Source organism: Perca flavescens, chromosome 18 (genome assembly GCF_004354835.1).
Source record: "Perca flavescens isolate YP-PL-M2 chromosome 18, PFLA_1.0, whole genome shotgun sequence".
Classification (NCBI taxonomy): domain Eukaryota; kingdom Metazoa; phylum Chordata; class Actinopteri; order Perciformes; family Percidae; genus Perca; species Perca flavescens.
The window spans coordinates 16,123,625-16,149,834 of NC_041348.1; the positions used below are offsets into that span (position 1 = coordinate 16,123,625).

The window sequence follows — 26,210 nt, forward strand, 5'->3', positions numbered from 1 at the left end:
GTTAAACAATTTTGTCTTTTTTATCCTTGACTGATGAAGCCAGCTTTTAACCCTGAATCACAAAGGCGTGTGCTTTGTTATCATTTTGGAACATTTGGGGCAGGCTCATCTGTTTGTGCATAAGGCCCAATGTTTAGCTCTGTGTCCAGGAGGCTGACCTGAAAGAGCTGAGTCACCCTGAGCCTGATAGTGCCATTAATCAATAGCCTTGCTCTGAGCTGAGAGGAAACACTGTGACACACTGGGGACATTTAAGAACACAGATAGCACGGTACATATTGTTTCACCCCATTTAGTTTGTTGTCAGGCTACACTCAGAAGCCCGTCTGTAAATGTTGCCAAAACTAGAGCTTTAGAGTGCATCAGAGGCAGCACATGCAGACTGTCAAAATGAAGGTGGTTTAATTTATGTGTAGTTGACCATCCCCTTCTTAATCCATCTTTGCACACTGTTTTTCTTACTCTTCCTTGTTTTCATACATACATCACACACAGCTATTCTATTTTTAGACCTTACATCACTATGTGTCACACCTAGTCTATATTCACAACATTCCACTTCAGGGATTGCTCCAATTCCGCTGGATGTCACTCTTTTCGGCCAGATGTCCGTTACCTTCCGCTTTCTTTGTGTTGGCATTTTAAACTCCGGTTAACTGCTCCTCAGATCTCTGCAGGGTAAATTGAAACAACTAGCTAGACTATCTGTCCAGTCAGAGTTTTCTGTTTTGCACGATTAAAACAACCTTTGAATGTACACATGTTCCTGGGACTATTTTGCAGCGGCACTGTACTCCTGGCACCTCACAGGTCTAATTGACAAAAACTACTATCATAACCTCCTATGACCTATGGCAACACATTTTGGGTATTTTTATGTATATTCATATTAAAAGTAAAATATGTAACAGCCAAAACAAGAGGTTGCTAAAGTGTAAATGATCAAACTTTCTGTATTCTTCCAATAAAAATATAATTTTAGCTGCTGAGGTGAGAGGACACCAGTAACACTGTGGCAACAAGGCCTGATTACCCTAGCTATTTAGCACACTGTATTCAAGGCTCTTTATTAGTCATGTGCACAACCGTAACAGAAGTAGTCATTGGCAATGAAAATCTTAGGCCTCAGGCCCCTCCAACAATGCTCATTAAATAACGAATCAGTTGCTAGCAAGAAAGAGATATGAGTATGCAAGTGTGAATGGTATTGGAGAAATACTATCTTCATATTATAAATGATGCATTAACATTAACTGGAGGCAAATAAGGTAGTTGTTAGTAAGTTTATGAAGCATTCAAGACTTAAGTGTATGACATGTTTGTGTGACTGGGTTGGCTCAGTGGGTAGAGCAGGTGCACATATACTTAAAGGTTTATGCCTCGAGGCAGAGGTCTAGGGTTCAAATCCAACCTGAGACGATTTCCTGCATGCCCCCCCCCCTCTCACCTAGCTGTCCTGTCAATTAAAGGTGGAAAAGCCAAAAAAAAATGAAACCGTGTATGACATGTTTGTGTGTTTTTAAAAAGAAGCTTGTTATGAACACAGTACCTGTCCTTGATTTCCCCCATGGAGGATCGATGATGCTGAATAGATGCTTACTCAGTTTAAAACTTTTATTACAGCTGTGGATGGTTATGCATATTTTCTTGCATGAGAAGTCAATCAAACTTTGTCTGTGATGGATCCTATCTCTTGGTCTCTCTTTCTGTCCACTCTTGGTGTCACTTTCTTGCAAAGTTTTTGTTATTGCATTGTCTTTCTTTTCAGCATCTTACTCCCAGTATAAATCGGAGGATGGCAGAGCGTCTTCAGCCACCCGTCCCAGCTCCTCGGGCTCCGGACAGACCTACACTCCCACATTGACCCCAACCCCCACCCTGACTCACACCACCACCAGCAACAGCCCTGGTAACAGTGTTGCCACCAAAACAGGTAAGTCACACTGGCATACAGGGGATTGTTTCTCTCGTGTTAAAAACAATTATATTGAGACATAACACAGGATTGGTTCTGTCTTTCAACCCAGTTGTACAGTAGTTTACTGTGCTGTTTAACACTTGTTTGTGTTACAGACTCGTTGCTCTTCAACAAGATCGACGAGAGACAGAGGTTAGCCCGTGAGCGCCGGGTGGAGCGTGAGAAACAGAATGGTGTGTTTTTCTTTAAGTGTGTGTGCGTGTGGACAAGAGACTTTAAATGCAACCCTCACTTTCTTTTTTGTCTTTTCCCGCAACATATCATGACTAAACTTGGTTGGTAGCTGTGGCCCGTTTCTCTGGTCGTTACATAAAGTCTAGGCTGAAGCCAGGCACCCACCGTTGCCATAGCACCAATGTTACATAATGGGTCCGGCAATGGGACAGGGTTTAGAGAGGCTTGTGTTTTGAATGTGTGTTTTTTTTGTACGGGTGTGTGAGTAACTGCTAAAACAGGTGGGTTTTAGAAAGTCAGTACCTGCGTCTATATGTCTAGATGACTGAAGTGTGTTTGTGTAGTATTGTACAGTGGTCATGCTTCTGGTCCCAGCTGAGGGGCAGAGGGATTTGCCTTGTGTTGAGAGCTAAAGCTCAGTCACATGATCTACAGCTGAGCCATCACACTGTTGCTATAAGCCTGTGTGTGCATGTGTGTTTGTACACATTTTTGATTTATTTATTTTTTAAGCTGTGAATGTGCATCACATCATTATTAACTGTGTGTATGTGTATGTGCACCATGCCACAGCTGTCAAGGAGGCCCAGTGGCAGGCACGTGAGGAGCGAGCCAGGCAGCACTATGAGAAGCAGCTGGAGGAGAGGAGGAAAAAGATGGAGGAGCAGAGGATAAAGGAGGACAAGAGACGGGCTGCCGTGGAGGAGAAACGGCGGCAAAAACTTGAGGAAGACCAGGTTCTGAAACACATGGCTCTGTACACACTTTCACATTGGGATGTTTTCACTCTTAACATAAACACACATGCATACACACCTTCACTACAAGATCTGAGTGCAACATGATTGTCATCCTCATGAACAGGCTAATAAATATCTGTTTTCAGTAAACCATTAACATGCTCTATGCCCCTTACCTCTTTAGTGAGTTGGAGTTTGAACTTTACTGCCATCTGCTATCTCCAAACCCTAACTTATTTCTAGTTTTTACCCCCACACAATATCATAGACTGTAGTAGGGAAACATGGACGCAGTGTGTTGCAATGTCACCCATAGGTTTCGGACAGGATGTTTTGATTTGGGTTTGATTTGAGAAGTTATTGAAGCTAAACTTAGCACAAAATGTAAGGAAATTTGTGTTTGGTAGATTATTTCTCTGTGGTAACAATGCTTTTTGGCAGTAAATCTTATACCGTTGGAAAATCTGTTTAGTTCCCTTTCAAATGGTGCATTCCCATTTGTAAGGAACATGCATTTGTGGGATGAGCAGCAACGCTGAGTATGTGGGTTGCGCCCATACAATTTAGATTTTATCTGCCAGGTACTTTTACAACTGGTGTGCACAAAACACTCTTCATGGTTGAGACCAAACATAACACACCGCAAGTATCCATGCAAAGCAAAAATAGTTCAGTCTTGCAGCAGAATTCGCTTGTTGGGGCGTTGCTGTTTAATGCTCATTATGTGTTGTTGTTTCCATGACTGAAGGTTCGTCATGAGGCAGTGATGCGTCGGACGTTGGAGAGGAGCCAGAAAACCAGACAGAAACCCAACCGGTGGTCTTGGGGCGGTGCACTGCACACAAACACTCCCAGCACAACAGCCGGTACTTTCAGGCGTCACGCACCTACACACAGTAACTGCAGAAACTCACAACACTGAAAGTATCAGTGCTTTCAGCTTTATTCTATATTTTACTTTTGATATCTAATCTCCCTGATGTACGACTCTCTCTCTACTGTGTCTTATGTAAATATGTCTGCGTGCCAGTATTCTTCTGCCATGTTTGTATGTTAACTTTGCAGATCCGCTGCCCTCTGTTGTCACTGCTGACTCACACCCTGCTCTGCCCCTCCCTCTCTTTCTCCCTTATTGTCAAATGCAACCTCTCTCTCTCTCTCTCTCTCTCTCTCTCTCTCTCTCTCTCTCTCTCTCTCTCTCTCTCTCCCCTCCCTCGCTCTCACATCTCCATCTCCTCTCTGCTCTTTGTTTCTTTGCCATTGTCCTCTCACCTCCTGGTCCAGGTTTTGTCGAGTCAGCTTTCCTCTATCCACTCGACCTTGCTGGACTGGAGCACATGCAGAGTGCTTTCAGTCTCTACCGCAGATACGGAGTGACCTCCCAATGTGAATATGATAGCACTGTGTCAGTTAGCGTGCCAGTGTTAGACGGCTGGCTTTAGCACTGTAACTGTACTGCACCGTTATAGCGCTGGCATTAGTGTAAATGTAGGCCAATGTGAATGGCATGATTAGCGTTTGTTGTTTTATTTGCATGTAGCGAAACAGTTTAACTTTAACTTATATCCCAAGACACAGGGTCATTCATTCAAACCATTTTAGCTCCATTTTTAGACTACATGAGACCCATTAAGCACTAATTCATTTACTAATATGTTTTCCCCTTTAGCAACACGTTGGTAGTTTTTTCAAATCTAACCCCTTAACCAGAATAGACTAGAGTAACCCTTCAAAGAGAGATTGTTGGTTCCAGCTCTCTTTCTTCCTTTAAATCCACCTGTTCAATACATCATTCATTTTCTTTTATGATGTTTCTTCTTTGTTTCTAGATGCTGACAGGCGGTCAGTGTCCACAATGAATTTATCCAAACACTCAGACCCTGTTTTTACCAAGCGCCTCTCCTACTCCTCTGCCACACTCCTACACTCACCAGACCGAGGTAATGAGAATGAACTTGAACACACAAAAAACAATATGTTTCATTACAATATCCACCGCCTTTGGCTGTATCTTATATCATTTGTGTTTGTTGTGACTCTTGTGACCGTCTAAGTGCGTATTGTTGTTTTCTTTTATTTACGAAATAAGATTTGGGGATACGGTGGTATTGATATGGAAAAAAACCAAATGATACATTCAAATACATTTTGGTGTAGATGAAATGACTGGTACCACTGCCATATCTGTACGGTTACTATGAGGCTACAGCCAGCAGACAGATTAGCTTAGCTTAGCATAGCATAGACTGGAAATAGGGGGGAGGAGCTAGACTGGTTCTGTGCGATCGAAAAAAGGCAGCCACTAATTAACATGTTATATCTTGTTTGTTCAATCCTTACAAAAACATACAGTATCTCACAAAAGTGAGTACACCCCTCACATTTTAGTAAATATTTCATTATATCTTTTAATGGGACAACACTGAAGAAATTACACTTTGCTACAATGTAAAGTATTAAGTGTACAGCTTGTATAACAGTGTAAATGTGCTGTCCCCTCAAAATAACTAAACACAGCCATTAATGTCTAAACCTCTGGCAACAAAAGTGAGTACACCCCTATGTTAAATACCCATAGAGGCAGGCCGATTTTTATTTTTAAAGGCCAGTTATTTCATGGAACCAGGATACTATGCATCCTGATTAAGTTCCCTTGGCCTTTGGAATTAAAATAGCCCCACATCATCACATGCCCTTCACCATACCTAGAGATTGGCATGGCTTTATGTCGGTTAGCCTAATAGCTGGTTTGATTTGCATTGAGAGATGATTTTATGGAAAGTACCCCATGCCAGGGTAAGGTGCAAGGTATGTTTTAGAGGTGCTAGTAGGTTTATTTTGTTATGTAATGGACAGAACTGTGCTAGCTATTTTCTGTTTTTTGGAAGTCTTTATGATAGGCTAAGCTAACACGCTGCTGGCTGTATCTCCATATTCAATGGGCAGATATGGGAGTGGTAGGGATCTCCTCAAAATGTCAAACTATTCTTTAAGTATACATTTTTGAAGTGCTAATTTACTTTATGTATTCTTTGATGTTCATATGTTGATGACAGGCTTACAGATGAGAACATCCTCCTCCCCTGTCATTAGCAAAGCTCAGTCAAAACCCCGCCTACACCAGGGAAAGACCACCCAGCACAAAAACACAGGTGTTTTCTGGGAACTTTTTGCAGCTTGGTCCCACATATTATATGTTACACACTATGTTGCAAAGCAAAAAGATCATGGGCTGGAAACTGTTGAGGAATTGTAATTGTGATTACCCTGTGTACTGGGTTAAATTAAGAAAACACTGATAGCGATATGTTTAGCTGTACAATCCTTTTCGTACATATGTTTTTTGCATCATTTTAGCTTTGAACCTGGATGACATTAATTAGACAACTTGAGTAACAAAGTCCTACTTTACAGAAATATATGATCTGCAATATTTACATTACAATATATGTGCATGTGTTTGCACTTCTCTGTGTTTCATCGGAGGGATCAAGATTTTTTTTTCCCCCTCTACTGTGACCCCTTTCTCTAATCCTCTGATAATCTTTTTGTTTTTGTGGGAACACTGGATGCTGTTTTTATCCCAGCTGAAAAACTCCCACATTTCGACCGTTAGAGGTGCACATAATTATAGACATGGCATGTGATCATGTGCCAAGTTTAATGCAAACGCTGCACACTCAAATGGACACTGTAAGGAACGCCACATATTTACCGAGTGGAACACTAACTCTGAAACCACTGCATTGCTTGAATACAAAGTGGTGTAGATTAGAGACTTGGGTTCCTTGGCACAGTTTCCAGCCCAGTTGTATCTTCGCCCCTCACTCTGAAACCTGCAATCTTGTACTCTGCTTCATTATTAGAGCAAGCAGTGCTGCATGTTTTGCCTAAGAAATTGTCCTTTGTCTCTTTTTTTTTTAAGTGGCAAATCAGCCTATCATGAAGATTTTACATGTTGCATTGTCCACTTCTGCTTAATAAGCTACACATTTTGTACAGTATCCCAACCTTCCTACCCAGGTACCAAGACTGCATAGCCAAATAGGTTAACTTAAAAGTATAGTGGAGGATTTTCCCGAATTTTAGAAAAGAACCGCCCTCTGTACTTTTTGAAAAAATGCACATGCGCAACTCTCTGCCTGCTCCCGAGAGGGAACGCCTATTAAACGTGTGCACGAAAGTGCAGTGTTTACAAGTTGCTGTTGGCATGGCTCATACAAGCCTACTTTCCAAAAGAAGATTTGCACTTTTTCACAAATTGAGATGTTTACCGTGTGTGCGTGGTGCGTGACTTGTGCCAGGGCTAGCATCACTAATCATAGCTTACATCAACTTTTACTAGCAGTGATTTTAAATGGATTTCTCCAAATAGCATGCCAAACTTTACCTGTGGAGTAGAAACTTCACGACTGAGGCATCAGTGGGAAGCCCAACCTGTGCTTTTAGCGCACGCCAGCGTGTGAAATATTCTCCCAAAAGCTTCAATGCTTCAATGAATGGCTGAAACCGTAGCTCAAGCTCACCACACATATACACCTGAAAGCTAGGGACGTGCACGTACGACGGCCTTACGTTAACATATCACCAGAATGATTGACAACTAGGAGGACCAATAGTCTTGATGATCCACCCGGAAAAAGAAAATCCTCCACTATACCTTTTAAGCTTTCAGCATTTCTTAACTATTTGCCAGATTAATTCCTATTTTTCTTGAGGCTTAAGTAAAGATAATTTTCTTACAATGCAAATGCAATATGCCCTTTGTTCTGCTCTGTTTATTTGAATGCTCCCCTCCCTGTGTTTGCTCTTGAGTTGCGCTTTACTCCAGGCTGTTTGCTTCCTCTCATAAATAACAGACTGGTGCATGCAGGTGTAGGTGTAACAACTGCCTGTGCATGGTTACGATTTCATTTAAGCTCTGGCCTCCACTGCTGTGCAGTGCGAGGGAAGGAATGAATAAATACAGTAATTACGCATCATCTGTAATCGTCTTTGACTGATTGCTTAGGCTAATCAGTGGGCAGTTAATAGTTTAAGTTGTTATCAAACCTCAAATGTTACATGTGTTTGGGTGTGTGCTCAGGCCTGCGCCATCTTCCGTTGACGCCATGGGAGAGCAACGTGGTGAACCGCCTGCAGCAGCCAACACACTCCTACCTGGCTCGTAGCCGCAGTGCCATGAGTCTGTCTGGAGAGCAAACAGGTAATATATACACACATCCCACATGAATGACCCCTCCTGGCTCTTATGGTCAATTGTGAGTGAAATAGAGAATGTTTACAAATGCCCTTAAAACTCACAGCTCATACTGTAGTACGAGAAGTATTTGCTGTATGCTGTGTATATTTTAGCCTCTTGACCATTACGGTTTCAGATGTTAATCAGATTTGGCCTGACTTAAAGCATTACACTGTCTGAAACTTCCTTGCCCAGTCTGTATCAGGCACTCAGAGTTCACACACACACACACACACACACTTGTAAGCTGTTCAGGAAGTACTCTCCTATTATCGTTCCCTGTCTCCCACTGTTGTTACCACAGCAACAATGGCTTTAGATATTTTGTTGTGTGTGTGTGTGTGTGTTATGCTGAAATATGACTTCAATAATGTAAATGATTAGAAATATTAAATATGAAAGAAGATACTGTGCAGGCCCATATAGGCTGTATGTGGCCATTTTTTTGATGGCCCAAAATTAATGCGTTTGTTTGTTGAAGTGCACTACTTCTCCTGGCATTTTACAACATCTTGTTGTGTATTTCTGCCTGTTTCTATTGTGTCATGCTGTGTTTTCCTTTTATGTATTTTTTGAATAATCTTACTCTCTTACGCTCACATAAACCAGAACTCACATCGACCCGCATGCAACGCACTGTATCTTCTTTTGCTTTCCTCTACTCCACACACTTTTATACATTCAACGTTGTCTGCAGTGTGTTGAGGTGCACTTCTTGTGTTTTTTCTGTTTTTCTGCATGGTCACTTCCTCGATATGGTGTCGGGTGTAATGCATCCATAATAAGTAGTTTATTCTGACTGAATGAGTTGCTTCCAACACTGGGACCTTTTAAGAGTAGGGATTGGTTTTACAAACCACTCATAGTTTAACAGCACAAAGTGAATGAACATTTTCCATATTGCTTTGTGGTGGGTTTAAAAGTTGTCAGTGTTTCTTTTTCTTAATCTCTAACCTGGCCAATCAGCCCTACTGAATCCTTCTTTAAAAGCATAACATTAATTTCTTTGACATACAGTTCCCAAGTGATGGTTGCAGTATATTAACAGTTTTGCTTCCAATCAGTAGCACTAATGCCCTTTTTCTCTTCTTCTCTGTTTTTTACCAAACATCTTCTTTTCATTCCTCTCAATCCTCCACTGGCCTTCACAAACTCATGGCTTCTCTTTGCATCCTTCTCATTTCTTCCTCTCCTTCCCAATCTCTCGCTCCGTGCTCCTGTTTATCAAACCCTTGCTCATCAAACCCTCACGCTGCCCTGATCTATACCTTCCTCAAAACATTCCAAATTCCCATCTCGTACATCACCGTAGCCATGCCTGTTTGTCCTCGCTCAGTGTCCTGCCACCCCATGGGCTCCATGTCCTTCAAAGCCCTGCAGGCCCAGCCGCTTCCTCACTGCCGCAGCCAGGAGAGGAACCTCAGCAGGGGGGCGGTCTCGTCTACCACCACGACTGCTCGCAGGAGGACCACCGGCAACACACAGGTGGGTCATGTCAGCAACCTGCATCTGTGTTTGACAGAATAGCTAGAAGATATGGGTTCTCAATACAGTTGCAATATTGTCAGAAATGTAACCTGTGACAAATGTGAGGTGCTTCTGTGTTTATGTGATGGGAAAAAAAAAAAAATCATACTTCATTAAATAATACACTACTTGAATCTATTTGATGTTGACAGATTTACTGTCTGTAAACCAGTGTATGAACAATGGTGGTGCATTTTGTTTTGCTGCCTTACTATGCTCACAGTGATTTACTGCTTTTTGCTTCTCTTCTTCTTGTTCATCTTTTTAATACTGATGATGCCCCAGATCAGTCGGACACAATATATCTGAGTATCTGTGTGTCTCTGCTACACACACACACACACACACACACACACACACACACACACACACACACACACACTCACTCTACGCACTGTCCATCTGTCTGCTGCTGTATCACAGCTTATACCATTAAGGTTTTAGAAGGAGGACATCTTTTGCACTTTATATTCCACACAGGGAGCCTGAGACACGGGCATAAACCATACATGTACACAAAAACATTCATAATCCAGACCCAATCCATCATACCGGTGATACCACTTATGTGCCATATTATCTGGATACTGTAGGTCAGTGTTAACGCGAGTGAGGGTTTGGTGCCTCCTCTACAAACCGGAGATGATAAATGCCTTGTGAGTTGGTCTGAGTGAGAGAAGGTTGATTTTTAATTTTGACAACAGTTAGGGTTCTGTTTTTAGGTTGGTGCCATGGCTTGGTGCCAGAGGTAATGCACGGTCAAAGGAAGGCTGTCTGAGTCTAATCCTGTTACTGATCATCATCTGCTGCAGTCATTAGGACAACCTGGGTCGGAACACCCATCTGTACCAACCGATTACTTTGTGTGTTGCTAAGGACGTTTTTATGAAGAGCTTATCAGGTACGAAAGAAAATTCCTGCCCATTTTGAATAATTATCTTTTCCGTCTCCTGCACCAATAGCCGAAGGACCGTGACCATTTCAGGAAGTCATGGAGCAACCTCTCACTCCCATTGGCTCCCATTCTGAGCTTGCCCCCCAACAAGCGCTCCTCTTCTCCAAGCAAGAAGACCAGCAAAGTGACAGCTCCCTCTCCTGGCAGGTAGGAGAACACACCCATGATGGCTGACAAAATGAGGTACATACTGTAAGCAGATGTGTGACAAATAGGAGTTATTGATTATAGGGAGCAGTGCGGGTGAGGGACGGTGTATCAACTTTGTAAGGTTCGGGAAAAAGTATAAGTAAACAAGGTTTCATGAAAAACATTCAAATTGCTAAACGCCAGTAGAATCACATTTGCTCTTATTTTAGCCAGTACTTTATAGACAGCTTTTGCTGTTCTTCCTGCACACAGGCCTCCACAAAAGACAGGAGGGCGCCCCCCGACCCCCAAGCTGCTTAAGTCTCTGGGGACAGAGGACCCTGGAAATCTTCGTCCTTACAGGATCACACCTGAGAGCCCCCAACCCACCAGAGCCCAAGAAGGGGAGGAGGAAGAGCAGGTCCTCACTCCTCTTCAGCCTCGCCCTCAGCCGCTGGGTCAGAACAAGACCAGTAATGAGCAGACACCAGCAGTAGCCAGCGGTCAGTTACCACTTACAAACCCTTTTCACTACCACACTATCATACAGCCTGGATTGCGGTTTACTGCGTAAGATACACTGGCCAGATGTTCTTCTTTCTTTCATGTTCTTCTAGAGAGTGTAAGCAGTCCTCCAGCCCACAAGCCCTCAGCAGGCACCACAGATCCAGAGGAGGCGAGTCGTATCCTGACTGAGAATCGTCGGCTGGCCCGCGAGCAGAGGGAGCGAGAAGAAGAGGAGCGCAAGCAACAGGAGGAGCAGCGCAGGTAAGCTGGCTGCGCTGTATGTGAACATGTGTGTGATGCAGAGCAGTGTGCAAGGAGATGGATAATACTGAAGGTGTGTGTGTGTCTGCATCCTCGACTGTGATTAATTTGTGGGTCTGCACAGGTTAGCGAAGGAGGAGATGGCTCGCCGTAAGGCCGAGGAGCGGGCAAAGAGAGAGGAGGAGGCCCAGCGTCAGGCAGAGGAGATGAGAAGGAAGGAGGAAGAGGAGAGAAAGGTGGAGGGAGAGAGGCTTCAGAAAGAGAGAGAGGAGGCAGAGAGACTCCAGAAACAGGTCGGAGAAAGTGTACAAGAAAACTACAGACTCAACTTGACAGACCCACCCAAGATGTCTCTTGGTCTCACAGTAAAATCTGTGTGTGTGTGTGTGTGTGTGTGTGTGTGTGTGTGTGTGTGTGTGTGTGTGTGTGTGTGTGTGTGTGTGTGTGTGTGTGTGTGTGTGTGTGTGTGTGTGTGTGTGTGTGTGTGTGTGTGTGTGTGTGTGTGTGTGTGTGTGTGTGTGTGTGTGTGTGTGTGTGTGTGTGTGTGTGTGTGTGTGTGTGTGTGTTAGAAAGAGGAGGAAGAGTCTCGACAGAGAGAGGAGGCGGAGCGACTGAGGCAGGAGAGAGAGAAACACTTCCAGAAAGAGGAGGCTGAACGCCTGGAGAGAAAAAAGGTGACTCATGTTCACACACACTTGTAATATTCCTCATGTGCAGTGTGTGTAAAAGCTCTTTTTTCCCCCCCCAGCGTCTGGAGGAGATCATGAAGAGAACAAGACGTTCAGACCCAACAGAGAAGGTAAAGGTTAAAATAAATGTGGTATCTGACTAATCCTAAAGAATCTGTGTATAGTGCTCATTCTCTTTGTATTCTTTCCCGTCTGTAGAAAGTTGTTCCCAACAGGAATGGAAACAGTGCAGGTAACTGAATTGACCTTTTTCTATAATCATACACATTTTATTTCAAAAGAATGTATAATCACTTTTGCAGGAATATAACTTTCCTGGCGTACCTTTTTAAAATATATCCACTGCAGTTGTTCCCATGATGCTGTATCTCACCGCCGTGTTGGTTTTCTCTCATCATCAGTGACCCCTGCCCCCCCGAGTCCATCTGCAGTGACTGTGTCACCAACACACAATAGCAATGGTCGCCAACCTGAGCCCAACCCAAACCCCAACACCACCGCACTGAGCCATCTTAACCAGAGGTAGATGAAATGCACAGCCAACACATATCATATAACATACATTTTTGACTGTAGATTGTCACATTCAGGGTGCGATTTCCCGTGCACGAGGATGCCGGCTACCAGCGGCAGTTGTTTAGGGTGACTCGGAGCCGGCTACAGGCACCGCCAGATGACGGTCCTTTCAGGGGCCGTGTAGTGGAGTTTAGCCGGAAAAAGTTAACGTCATGACAGTTACGTTTAGCCACCAAAACAACTAGTTAAGTTTAGAAAATAGATAGTGGTTTGGAGTAAGACATTCCTGAGGAACGAACGAGCGTTTCCTAGGTTAAAGTATTTTGATTTCGCCGCTAAGTAAGCTCCGCTCTCCGGCTTGAAAGCGCTCTTTTCCATTGAATATTGAAGTGCATATTGAAGTGTTTGGCCGAGTGGCACTATGTCCATGGTATTGTAAGGGGGATTTAATTATTGCATGTTTTGTTTTGTTGTACATGATCAAAAAAACATCCCCCCCCTCTGTTTTTTTTCTTTTCACAAATCGCACCCTGTTCACATTAATGGCTGTAATGAGAGTAACATTTTCCTTTCCATCCTCCTTCTTTTTCCAGGGAAAACGGGGAGTTTGAAGAGGTGATTGTACTGCCTTCACATTCCAGGTTGTCTCCTCCTGAGGGAGAGGAGCAGCAGCAGCAGGGGGAGGAGAGAGCTCCTGTCTTAGCCTTCAGGGAGAACGGCCTCCTAAAGCCTCTAGGCGTAATAGAGGACATATCAGCCCAGCAGGGACCAGGTCAGTAAGCATCCTCTTTCTGCTTTGCCCCTGTTTCTTTCATTTGACATCATCTACGACACCCCTTCTTCATTCTGTTAGTATAGTTGCAGAGGAAGTCTCTTACTGTGGTTAGCTTTTGGTGTGATCGTCTTACATAATAAATCTGATGTGATAAAGTTGATACTGCTCACAGCATTAGAGAACAAGAGGGTATGTAACATGAGTCTGCTGGATTAACTATATTTAGCACATACAGTACAAGTTTCCACTAAGTCTACATTAGCAACCAAAGCACGTGTACCATTTTTCTCAACTAGTTGTTAGCACAAGGACAAACTAAGCAGCATGTTTTTTTTTTTTCTTCCAAAAATCGAGACTTTTAGATCCTTTTTGAAGAGGTGGGTATTTTAGTTTACCTTAGCCTTCATAGCAACTGACGGTTTTCGTTGTTGCTGTTGGTTTTTAGATGTTGCCTGATGCCCTGTTAGACCGACATGATTCCACACCCAGAGAGACGGGAAGTGAGCTGGCCAGAAAGAGGTAACACAGAGCTGTTGGACAGAATCAAAGGAAGGACTCGCAGCATCACAGCCAGACACTGGTTTTACTTTCTCGCCCTCCCGCGTCAGAAGAACACCGCAGCCATTTCCCAAAGTTGGCATCTTCCAAAGATCTCCAAAAAGTGTCTCCAGAGAGAAGTTACTTTTCTCTCAACAAACTACCTGGGGAACAGATCGTCTCTCTGTCTCCGACTACGATAACACTTGATCATTATGTTCCACCCACCGCTGATTCTGAAGTAAATGTCCTGAAATCACAGGAGGATTAAATGCCCTGTGTGTGTGTGTGTGTGTGTGTGTGTGTGTGTGTGTGTGTGTGTGTGTGTGTGTGTGTGTGTACTAAGATCAGTTTAAGTCTTCAGCCATGATACGTGAATAGATTTTTGTTGTTGCTGTAGAACACACTGTAATCAGATTGACAAAATCAACAATGTGACGTTAGAACTGGAACTCACACAACAGTCTCTGAATTACAAGGTTTCATTAAAGTTTCAATGTTTCTATTGAAATGTTACAGAAGAGATGGGATATAGGAGTGTCAGTGCATGAAGTTGTATTAAGACTACAGGAAAGAGTCATGTAATGTATTTTTGCTGTGTCTACAGTGTTTAACACTAGTTATTATTGGGGTGAGGAAGGGGCGTTGGAGTCTGGAGTTTAAGTTAAATAATGACAAAATGAAAATACTGTTCTCAAATAAGAATTAGGGTGTAAACTACTGATTTTTTTGTTTAGTTTTATTTAATTGCTTTACAGATGTAATGTGATTCTTTGTTTTGTCCTCAGTACTGTCTTTCTGTTTAAATTGAGGGGAAAAAAAGATCTGATTTGATGTTAAGTTAAGCCCTTTCTTTTCATTTGTTTACCTTTTTACATTTACCCCATCAGTGCTGCATCCTACGTCCTGTCACACTGTCTAAACTCAGCCAGTGTTGGAGGACTCAGCTGTAGCTTAGCCACCTTGTGTTGGAGGTGGACTTTTGTTTTGGCCAAGCAAACTACAAAATTTACAAAATTTGTTGTTGTTAATTCTGAAATCTAATTTGTTTGATCTTTTTGATTAAGGGTTAAGAAGAAATGCTGCTAATTTAGACGTTCCTTTGCCTTACCGCATTGTAGAGAGAATGAGGTGACGTGTCTTTCTCACTAAAATGAAGATATCCATTCCCACCGTGAGCGTTGACATTCTGGCCACATGCCATAACTCTCTAGTGGCTTCCGTTTGATTTATGTTAAAATTATGAAAGATTATGAAGAAATGTTATGTCATCATTTGAGAGCTATAATGTCAAACGATTGGTCCTTTTATACAGCTTTTCACTAATTAAAGATAGGAGGGGGATTATAGCAAATTGTGGAACCCAACCATTACACTGCTGTGATATTCACTTCCATCTTTTACACAACCTTCCAGTAATGCTGCTCTCTTAGCATTTGGGTCTTTGCACTCCTCAAATCTTGCTGTACCACCAAAATGGAAGGATACTCATGTCTTGGTTATGTAATGCTGGTTTCTGACAGCACTACATAGCATGCTGTTCATGGTAACTTGACTTAGCCTGAAAATAAATTGCTTGTAAATTACTTTATACATACATATCCTATAAATTATGTTTAGAAGTTGATATATTTTGCTAAGACTGACAATGCTTTAAAAAAACAAGCCCTTTACTTCAGAAGACGGGCTGTGGGATGAGATCTTGTAAAACTCAAATCACTAACTGTTGCAGCGGTACTGTTTGGGAAGTAAATAAAACTTTTTGAATTGATTACCTATTCACTGATGTAGTATTGCAATGATTTTGTCCTTTTTTGATCAAAATACAGAATAGTGCACATTGAAAACGTAATACTTTGTAGATTTATTTTAGCATGAACCAAAACTACAAACAAACAGCAGGATATACAGAAAATGTTTTTCCAACTGTGTAGAAAAGTAGCAATGTTTTGTTTCTTTTTACATGTAAGGAGAAAATGGACAGTTTGACAGATTAAGAAAATATTTACATTTAATGAGAATACTGGATAGAAAACAGAATTATGCAAGTCCAGAGACAAGATATTTTTCAAGTGTGTGATCCTCCATTAGTAACAAGATAACCACAATAGAGCAAAAATCCAAAGTGCTTTTGCACATGTTGACGATGTGTAGTTTTTCCGAGAACTGATGGCAAGTTGGTGAAGTTCAGACCATGCACACAACGCCAGGATGTAGGCCTTTGGTGTGCTAACATCCAGTAATGTCCACTCATTCAAAACACACAGCAGTTGCAGTCTTTTAGCACAACTTTACATCACTGGATCTCAGGAAATTAAACTGCGCCAGTTTCACCAGTAGAAAGTTTTGGTGAGGAAACCGGCGGCAGCGTTGAGCCAACTTCCATTAGAATCTTGCTTAGCTGTGGTGCGGGAAACCGCTCGGTCGACCTCCTTCTCTGGGCTCTCCTCTTCTTCTGGGAGGTAGTCGGGTAGAGCTGAGTTTTGCTGCACTTCCCCTCCACATGGGTTCAGAGGGATGAAAACCTGAAGAAAACGATTTGAGAGAAGTTAAGAATTGTTGGTTATTCTCCTATAGATACGCAAATAGTATACTGTCTTCAACACAGTCAAAATGTTTGCTCCAAGACCACCACTCACCTCTTCTCCTGCCTCATTCTTCACCACCTGCTGGGCTGACAACACCTTAGTGGCAGCGATGGCTGATGCCAGACTCTGCAATTTCAGAAAGATCAGGGAAGGAAGTGACTGGAATTAATAAACATCAGCCAGAGATCAGATTTACTGTTTTCTTACTCCAGATTCCTGAACCATGTGTAAATCAGTGGCTTTGATAATGCAAGAATATGAATTGTGACTATTACGAGAGATAAAAACTAATATTTTAGGAGGATGGTTGCTTCCCAAGCTTGTGTTTTACCTCAGTGGGCAGGTCTGAGCGGATGCGGACGGTGCATCTCTTGGAAGCCATCTGGAAGGTGAAGCTGATCACTCCTCTGACCTTCAGAAGAGCCTCCTCACACAAGCCTCGCGTGTTCTTAGTAAGTGAGGCAGACTGTATTAGTTAAACTGGCAATAATAATAATCTGCACTGTCATGCTTAGGAGTGTATATGTCAGTGTGTGTGTTAGCCTACTCACAGTGCTATCCAGCCCCTGGATGTGCAGAGTGACAGACTTGGCCTTCTTGTTGGTGGAGTTGATAAAAAACTGGGATTTCTTTCTCCTCTCCCTCTCAGACGTGCGTGGCACAGGATTAGCAGGTGCACTCAGAATGTCAAACACCTCCTTGGCCAAGGCTGTGATGTCAATAGACAGGCCCTCCCTATATGGAGAAATATGTATATTTATACTATATTTCGCTACTCAAATGACTGAAATGAAATACAATGGCAATTCAGTCTGTTTATCAGGCTATTTAATCCTATGTGTAGGGGGACTGAACCTATACGTATCCATCCACAACTAATGTTAAAGTACTAATATATCTGCGCTGTAACATGAAATAGTAAATGCAAATAGGAAAAATGTATTGGAAATTTCGAGTTAAACCACATAATCCTGCTAAGAGAAAACACTCCGGACAGTTCAGGAAAACATGAGTGCACATCAACATGCAAAGGTAGCCAAGATCCTGTAAAATAACCATCCTCTCACCTCCCAGTTAGATTCTCCAAGCTCACCATCATACCCAGTTCATTCTTCATGGTGGAGATGTTGGGGGACAACTCAGCCAAGTAGCGCAGGGTCTGAAGACAAAGGAAGGCAGAAAAGGGATTAAAATACACACTGCATTTGTTCAAACAGGTACACCCATCTACCCAACGCGCTACAACTTATCTATAGTAAACTAGGACTGGGCGATATGGAGAAAATCAAATATCACGATATTTTTGACCAAATACCTCAATATCGATACAGAGACGATATTGTATTGTTGACTATTGGTGCTTTCACAAAATATTTACACAATGAGATTTTTGATAAATAATCATCAGTAATGTGGATATAATGACTAAGTGGGTAAAGGCAAATAATAGAACAGTTACAACAGTGTGGTAAGTTCAGAAAATGAGATCACTTTACTGTAATGCAGCCTTTAAAACCAGGAAAAGACAACACTTGTGCCATATTACGATATCCAAAATCTAAGACGATATCTAGTCTCATATCACGATATCGATATATTGCCCAGCTCTATAGTAAACATGCACATATGTATGACCGTGGTCTGGGTGAACACTCTATTCTGACTGGCTGCAGGGTGTCCATTAAAAAGTGATATAGGACATCTACTAAGTAGTTCCAGTGAAACGGACTCTTTTCCACTATAAATGAATGTGCTACATCAAAAGAAAAAGAAACATATCTGATGTACACCGAGTAGTCGTTTAGTGCCTCTTCCTCTGAACACCACAGGATGGCGCTAACACAAAAGCTGCAAGAAGAAGATTACACTGCTCCTCTGAACCTACTTTGTTTCTCAGCTATTAAACTTTAGATTTTGACTGCAAAACACATGAAGATATAAATGAATGGTGTCAAAAAGTGTTGTTTGGTAAGTGGGTTACGACCCTTCAATCTGTCCATTATCAGGTGATTAATGGAATCCTTCTGGCCTGGTCTTGTTATACTTCCAAGTTCTGGCCTTAGCATCGGCCATTAATTCCTGATAAATGGACACCTCGTCTGGCATGTATCCTTTACATAAAACACGGAATACTTATGTTATGTGTATATTTAGCAGAAGGGTAAACCACGAAAAGCACCAGTCCAGCCTCTCTTTCCCACCTGAAGAGTTGCGAGTAGCACGTCTGGGTTCTGGTGGTCCAGGAAGAGAACCAGCCCGGGGAGACAGCCCTGGTCCTGGACTATCACTTCTCGGTTCTGCGGCTCAGAGGCCAGGTCCCGCAGCTGACGCACCACCGACAGTGCATCCATCATCTTTGTTACCTTTAAGTTACCGGACCTGCAAGCGAGAATGGTAACGTTCAAGTTATTAAGTTAAGTGTGCATTTAGCTTGATTTAGGTTAACGTTATAATTTATATATAATTGCCACGATGGGCAAAATATGGGTTACGTTGAACCTGTTTATATAGCTAGCTAACGTTAACGTTATAACGTTAGTCTAGCTAACGCTATGCATTGAACTAACGTTAATATAACTAAATGGATGATTTAAGCAACATTACGGTCAATGATGTTGCTATGTTTTAAGAAAGGAACATCCATAGATATACGGAACATCAAGGTACGGAGTTAACGTTAGCTAGCTAATTGGTAAAAATTGTAATGTCAAGTCGTAGCGCTAGCGTTAACGTTGTGGCTAGCTAAAGAAGCTAACGCTAACATTGGCTACTTTTGAAACGTGAAGAATATGGCTAACTTAAGAAAAATACATTTTCCATTATTTCATTGCACCGTTTGAACATATCATTACGAGATTGCTACGACACATAATAATATAAGTGCCCTGAAAGTGCAATACATGTGGTTAATGTAAGTTTATTGCGATGTTTTGTTTTCTTACCCAGAAAAAGAAGTAGCTCGTGTATCAAGATACAAATTTCGTGGTAGTAGGTTTCGTAAAACGCTATTGGTCGACGACCCGTTGCCTCCGCTGCTTGATCGCCCACTCCTATTGGCTCCTCATACTACTTCTGCATCTACAGCCAATCAGAGGAGGTTTTGCTGCTGCGGCTTTATTTGACTTAACAGACTTGCATGCTACTTGGACGAGTGAGCTCGGAGGAAAGCTGCACATTCTTAGTGTTTATATGCAGTTACAGTTTATATCATCGGTTATTGTGAAGATATCGGACAAATGTAGCTACAAGGAAACGTTTTAGCAAGAAAAGTCCACGGTAAGTGCACACATATTTCTGCTTATTATCGCGCATGTTTCCTGGTACCGCGGTTTACGTTTGATGAGCCGCGCAGCTCTAAAGGGACACACTGCGGGGGTTAGAGAATCACAACGCAATATTAAATAACACTTATATCAGCATATTTTAAAATAATGCAATGTATAAAAAAAATAGATAAATTAAATAAACGCAAGAATTAGGAAATACAATGCAGCTGAATCCAACGGTACTATTTAAACATCAATTCTTCGACACACAGGAAGCCAGAGTACAGCTCCGAGAACTGGACTGATGTGGTCTCGGTGAGGACTCAGCATCCTTCTGAATCAGCTGCAGCTGTCTCCCCCACTTTTCAGAGAGGCCTGTAAAATCTCCGTTATAATAGTGAAATCTACTGAAGATAAAACCAAGTTTAAGTCTCGCTGAGATACATGAAGTTCTTAAATTATTGCAATAGTTTAAAATGTTTGTAATCGTCCTAATGAAGATATTAGACTTTATGTCTGAGTCCATAACTAACTTTGCACTAAGATTTCTGGCTTGATTTGTTGTTTAGTGATTCAAGTACTGTTTGAGATCGTTCTGTTTTATAGCCGAAGTGGTATATGTTTTGTTTTGTTTCAGGTGTAAAGTATGTGACTTAGTGGCATCCATTCTGTGTTGGCCTCATACCAAGTTAGTAGTCAGCAGAAAGAGGAGCTTTGCAGTCATCAGCTGGTGCAGAAAAAAGTCCTTCCAATGTCTTTAGTCGAGGATATCCTGGATGTGCTGCGCGTTGTCCTGGAGTACTTTGGCGTGCCTCCAGACATGGTGAGTGTACAGACACAGTTCTGTTATAATTATGTTATCCAGCAATATTATGGGTTTACTAGTTTGTATGGGTGCCAACTATCAGTCTCACCACTCCCTAAAGGTTAACTGATTGAGTGAGTTGTAAGGATGGCAATTTTCAACCCAGATTGATTATATGTGTGCATGTGTCTTCTTGCCTGTAGCTGGTTCCAGTTTGGGACAGTCAGCTGTGCGGCCAGTATCGCAGCATTGTGCGGATGATTGGGACCAACCTCCCACTGACACCTACACCACGCGTCCACTTTCAGGTACTGTGATACTTGTGTTTTCTATCAGACTGAAGATTGTCTAAAATGACGTATTTATCTTAACTCGTCAAATTCAACACAGCCAATCGAGTGAAACTATGTGCTTTTTACAAACAGTTGTTTATAACAATACTAAAAGAAAAAAGATGGGGCCGTGTTTAAATTATATATTTGTCACATAGTACTTACTAAACAGAAGCAATACTGTATTTTAAGCTGACCTAAAGTGCATTTGTAATGTGTAAGATTTTTGTATTTTGACACACACCAAAGACACTAGTCTTTCTACAGTAAGTTCTACAGTAATGCTCCTTCCTCGTTTCTCTTTACACTCCTTCTGCAGAATCGTGTTCATATTCCAACATGGCATCATGACTTTACGTAAACATACACGGCACTTTCCTAAAGCCAAATGGCGTGTTATCTGTACGCATTTTGAGCTATCCACATGTACGTCGTCTACGCTGTATACAGCGGATGTAAACATACACACCACATGGCACCGCTGTTGTCCGTTGTTATTTGTGTTATTGCGAGAATGTCACACGCCTGTAAAAAAAAAAAGAAGAAGAAGATGCTGCTGTCTGTCATATTTAAGCCCACTAACAAATGTGATTTTCTCAGGTTTTTATGTCATGCAGTCAGGGTCGCAGTGTGTAATCCTTCCTTGTCCATGTTTGGTCCTTAGATCCCTCTGCTCACCGACAGGCCACACGGCCGTGTGGACATCACTATGGATACACCTGCCATCCCTTCGTTTGCTGATGTCCTGTGGGTGTTTGAGGATGAGGGGGAGAGCTTCGCCAAGACCAGGTAAGGACACAAATCTACACAGTGCAAACACGGTCAAGGTAATGTTTCCCAATGCAAATTTACAGAGAACAAAACCATATTTGCTGTTCATCAGACACTAAATTTTGCCCTAATAGCAGCAAATTAGTGGATCGTATATTTAATTAATAGTTATGAGCCAAAGATGATGTCAGTTATTCATTGCATTAGTACATGAAATGCACATTGTCTTTGTTCTTTTCTCAAGCACGCATTAAGGCTTGCTTTCTGTAGTCAGGCGTAAAAAGAACAAGTTTAAGCTGCCAGTTAAATATACCCACTCTCTTCCTGGCATACACACCGTGTAAACTGGTAACTAAGTTGTAGGCAGTCTGTCTGAGCAGGAGAACACTGATCTATGTAAAGAAAAGCACTGAATTGGCCGTAGTCCTTCTGGAATAGAGACAAACTGCGCTGTCTTACAGTACACAAAATAATTTGGTCATACATTAAACAGTCCAAAATGACCCTTAAAGTGTTTATTTCTGTAACTACCACTTAATTCCCTTTCTTTCAGACAGTTTAACATAAATAGAAAACTAATGTATGTTTTTATTAGGAACCATTTACCTCCAAAGAAGCAAAGCAAAAATGTGGGGAGATACCCAGGACCGGCCCAGAATAACGCACAGAGAGGAGGCCGATCTTTGAGGCAGAGAACTGAGCCAGATGCCCTGAAGAAGATCACAGCGCTGGAGAACGAGCTGCTCAAACTACAAGCTCAGATAGCCATGATCGTTACTGCCGCTCCAGCCTCAGGTACTTTGTACCTCCTTATTATAAAACGCACAAATGTGTTCAGCATGTTATAGTCTGATTTAACAATAACCTTTCTGTGCTCTGTCAATATTTCCTTAGGTCTGACAGAGTCCCAGAATACTGTAGGTATGCTTTTGATGTCTCCTCCCCCACCGCCAGCTCTCACCTCCACACCTCGCTGTGCTCCTCCTCCTCCTGCACCTCCTCCTCCTCCTCCCTGCCTTGGCTCCTCCGCTAAGACTTCGTCTCTATTAGACCTGATCCGCGAGCGCAGGAAGAACGACAAACACCTTGACAACGGTCAGCTCAAACCCCAGGATTCAGACGTTAAAGGGATCCCGTCCATGCTGGATGTTCTCAAGAACTTAAATCAAGTTAAATTGCGATCAGTGGCAAGGTAGGCATTAGGATTGATAGAATATTGGTCTGTCAACATTTCTGGTTGAGTTATACCAATATTATTGTCCTAAAACAGTGGTTCCCAAACATTGGGGCGTGCCGGAGTCATGACAGGGGGGTGGGGGCGGCAACGCTAAATATAAATAAATAAATAATGTATGGTTCTGGTGCACTGCTAGCAAAGCATGGACAAGTTTGTGAAAGGACTGCCAGGTAAATGTAAAGAAGACAATGAAGCTACAGCAAACACCGCAACTACCAAAGCAAAGGCAACAATTTGGTAGTGGTGACCCCAATTCTATATAAGGAGCTGACTGCCAATCTCCCAGTCGAATTGCATTGTGTTTCTTTGACTATCCCTTCGTGGAAAAACAGCGGATTGTTGCGCACCTCTCACTCTCTCTTGGCCCTTTATGGAGAAACAGCTGATCTCAATTCAATTCACAGGGGCTTCATTGGCATGGGAAACAGATGTTTACGTTGCCAAAACGATTGTGAAATAAAAACAAAATCCTAAAAAAACGTGCTAGGATAAAGTGTATTTACAATTCAAAATCGCTTCATAGAATTACATTTATTTTTTTATTGTAGGTCTACTGCAATCACATGGGAAAAGTAACTACATTTACATACTGTAAATTGTTTTTTTTATCGAATGGATTTCGAATCGAAAATCGATTTTGAAACGAATCTTCAGCCTGAAAATTGATTTTGATCAAATCGTGAAATTTTCTGAATCGTGCACCCCTAGTACATACATGCCTATGCATATTGGGGGGCTGCTTAAAAATATTTGTATTTACAAAGGGGGGGACCCTGCAGAAAAAGTTTGGGAACCACTGTCCTAGAATATGATGGTTTATGTACTAATGTTGCAAATTGCTCTTGTTTTAATTTTTTCCCTGCGTTAACCTACAACAAACAAAAGATTTTCCCTTCTGTGCTTTGTAGATCACCAGGGGGGACACCAGTCGGAAGGAGATGCAGTAAGGGAGGCGCAGCATTGCTTAATGACCCAGCGGCTCTTATCGCTGAGGCGCTAAAGAGAAAGTTTGCCCAGCATCGTCACAACAACTCCTCCGACAAAGAGAACTCACTAGAACTCTCGCCGTTCGGCAGTCCAGAAACACCCAAGGTTTGTTTCCCATAGACACACACATCTCGTAGTCACACCTCTGTCTGCAGGTCTACTAATCTGATGCCTCTATTTCAGGTTCCTCTCCATGTAAGACGCAGTCGGGGGCGCCTCCACGTCTGACCTCTTTGATCTGACCCCAAAATGTCAAAAGTCAGGCTTCCCATCAGCCAATTACAGCACTCACGGATGTGCCTCACAAACGGATTAGTACTGCAGCTACTGTCTTACATTTCATTTTTATGTTGTCTTTTGTTCTTGTAGGAGTGTTTGTCTCACAATGAACAAAGTGCTTGTTTCTGTTACGTATCTCTTCGTTGGGAGGCTTGAATGTATATTTGTGTTACAGCGATTGCTGTGAAGGGTTTTGGTACAGATATTTTGTTTTTGTACAGTGGAGTCTTGTTTCCAGTGTTAATCATTTATCGATGATCTTTTTAAATGCAATAATGTGTTAAAGCGGGCATGCACTGAAGCTTTTAGCCATCTGCATTAATGTCTTTTAAAGATGCAGTAGGTAAGACTTATAAAACTAACTTTCTGTCATATTTGCTGAAACTGACCTTATGTTCCAGTAGAACTACATGAAGCAGGTCATTAAAAAAAAGATTCTGGCACCACCTACAGCATGTAGTGCGATTTGCAAAAATCCACAGCTCCCTGTTCAGATGCACTAATATGGGCTGGGGGGAGGTGTCGAACTACGTTTCAATCACTGCTCGTGCACACGCATTCATTCTCCCTTGTGGGGGGAGGGGCTTAGGAGACTGCTTAGGGCTTTAGCGGGAAGGGGGGGAGGGACTGAGAAGTTGTCGACGTTCAAATTTGTTTGCTAAATCCTGGATCTTCACAATCCTACCTACAGCACCTTTAAGTCACTTTGTGAGGCCTTAGAATTCTTACCTCAACCAAAAGTGAAAACCATAACTGGGTATTGAGATTCACACTATTCTATGCAACTGCTGTTTCAAGTTGTTCTATTTTTATTAAATTGTTAAAGTGCACTGATCAATTTTTTTGTTCTTGTGTTTGTGTTCTCTAATATTTCAGGATTTATGTCCAAATCCAGTTTCAGTTGAAATTTGTAACTGAACACTGTCACCTTTTAATCTTCAAACTGCAACAAAGATTGCAACACATTAGGGTTGTGCACATGTCATTTACATATTGTTGCTTTGTTTAAAAAGCGATCTCTTAAGTACTGCTACTATGTCTTTAACATGCCATTTCACTCAGATATTTGCCTTTTGACAATTGTCAGTAGTTGGTGTGTCACTGAGCTGCTGTGACCCTTTTTGCCATTGACGACTGGCCTTTGCGCACGGCAGGGTTGGTGATATCCTATGTAGTGTCTTGCACTAGAGTCTATCTCTACTATTCTCTCATTTTGGACAGTTGTCGAATTGACCTTTTTTAAACCCCAATGGCTGCCTTTGCTTTTTTCTCCAAATGAGCCACTGCAAACTGTGGACCAAAAGGTGAGTATAATGTTTTGACTTGGAGAGAAAGTGACCTTAAATAGCCTATATTTTATAAAAACAAATAGATAGAGATAGATAGATAGATAGAAAGTGTAAGCTACATACTGCCAGATACACATTTTTTATTTAATAATTCAAGTTTATCCTTTTTAAACATTTATTGTTACATTATTTATTATGCTCACTTTTTCACCCTTAGTGCTTCTGCTCACTGGACGTAAAAGTGCGCATGACCTTGCAAGTGACCAAGAATAGGCTTTAACATAAATCAGAGAAAGGAATATGTGTAAACTTTTTTTTATCTATAAAACTCACTGAGTAATTCAAAGAATATTCATCTTAACTTGCTGACTTCTTTTGTCTGCTCTCAACTCACCTTATCCCCTGAAATGCTGCTGTTCACTTTGGACAAAACTGTGAGTACTTTAACTGAATCTTTATAGTACATCATGTTTTTCATGTATTTTTTACAAGGAGCACAAACAATTATTTGAAAAAAATATATGGTCAGTCAAAGAGTTTACTGTTAACTGCTGAACTAAACATGGATCCATATATATATATATATATATATATATATATATATATATATATATATATATATATAT

The 26,210-nt window shown here is 41.8% G+C and overlaps 3 protein-coding genes across 6 annotated transcripts in view; 2 read left to right on the plus strand and 1 right to left on the minus strand.

The window, feature by feature from the left end:
- map7b (microtubule-associated protein 7b) overlaps window positions 1-15,801 on the plus strand; it is a 43,673-nt gene extending 27,872 nt beyond the window's left edge. Inside the window, exons 3-20 of the mRNA XM_028604620.1 lie at window positions 1,769-1,933; window positions 2,074-2,151; window positions 2,726-2,889; window positions 3,641-3,758; window positions 4,722-4,832; window positions 5,949-6,044; window positions 7,979-8,098; window positions 9,471-9,619; window positions 10,624-10,763; window positions 11,019-11,248; window positions 11,363-11,513; window positions 11,638-11,878; window positions 12,083-12,187; window positions 12,262-12,312; window positions 12,401-12,434; window positions 12,604-12,724; window positions 13,312-13,490; window positions 13,939-15,801. Coding sequence (XP_028460421.1) covers window positions 1,769-1,933; window positions 2,074-2,151; window positions 2,726-2,889; window positions 3,641-3,758; window positions 4,722-4,832; window positions 5,949-6,044; window positions 7,979-8,098; window positions 9,471-9,619; window positions 10,624-10,763; window positions 11,019-11,248; window positions 11,363-11,513; window positions 11,638-11,878; window positions 12,083-12,187; window positions 12,262-12,312; window positions 12,401-12,434; window positions 12,604-12,724; window positions 13,312-13,490; window positions 13,939-13,949 — 2,264 coding nt within the window. The 3' untranslated portion in view covers window positions 13,950-15,801. The remainder of the gene's footprint in view (window positions 1-1,768; window positions 1,934-2,073; window positions 2,152-2,725; window positions 2,890-3,640; window positions 3,759-4,721; window positions 4,833-5,948; window positions 6,045-7,978; window positions 8,099-9,470; window positions 9,620-10,623; window positions 10,764-11,018; window positions 11,249-11,362; window positions 11,514-11,637; window positions 11,879-12,082; window positions 12,188-12,261; window positions 12,313-12,400; window positions 12,435-12,603; window positions 12,725-13,311; window positions 13,491-13,938) is intronic.
- Window positions 15,802-15,879: 78 nt separating this feature from the next.
- On the minus strand, window positions 15,880-19,678 carry armc1l (armadillo repeat containing 1, like). The gene is made up of 7 exons (XM_028605912.1): window positions 19,561-19,678; window positions 18,820-18,997; window positions 17,686-17,777; window positions 17,170-17,353; window positions 16,950-17,066; window positions 16,670-16,744; window positions 15,880-16,555 (listed from the first exon to the last, which is right to left on the minus strand). Exons 2-7 carry the CDS (start codon window positions 18,970-18,972, stop codon window positions 16,361-16,363), a joined length of 816 nt encoding a protein of 271 aa, XP_028461713.1. The 5' UTR covers window positions 18,973-18,997; window positions 19,561-19,678; the 3' UTR covers window positions 15,880-16,360.
- mtfr2 (mitochondrial fission regulator 2) lies at window positions 18,488-24,692 on the plus strand. 4 transcript variants are annotated; one of them, XM_028605911.1, is made up of 9 exons: window positions 18,488-18,586; window positions 18,773-19,012; window positions 20,522-20,707; window positions 20,893-20,997; window positions 21,686-21,810; window positions 22,388-22,587; window positions 22,687-22,984; window positions 23,938-24,121; window positions 24,200-24,692. In XM_028605911.1, exons 3-9 carry the CDS (start codon window positions 20,636-20,638, stop codon window positions 24,242-24,244), a joined length of 1,029 nt encoding a protein of 342 aa, XP_028461712.1. In that variant the 5' UTR covers window positions 18,488-18,586; window positions 18,773-19,012; window positions 20,522-20,635; the 3' UTR covers window positions 24,245-24,692. The 4 variants fall into 4 exon arrangements, with proteins under 4 accessions (XP_028461712.1, XP_028461711.1, XP_028461710.1 ...); XM_028605909.1 differs by lacking the exons at window positions 18,488-18,586; window positions 18,773-19,012 and adding exons at window positions 19,666-19,894; window positions 20,157-20,199; XM_028605910.1 differs by lacking the exon at window positions 18,488-18,586 and having other exon boundaries at window positions 18,706-19,012.
- Window positions 24,693-26,210: the final 1,518 nt, after the last annotated feature.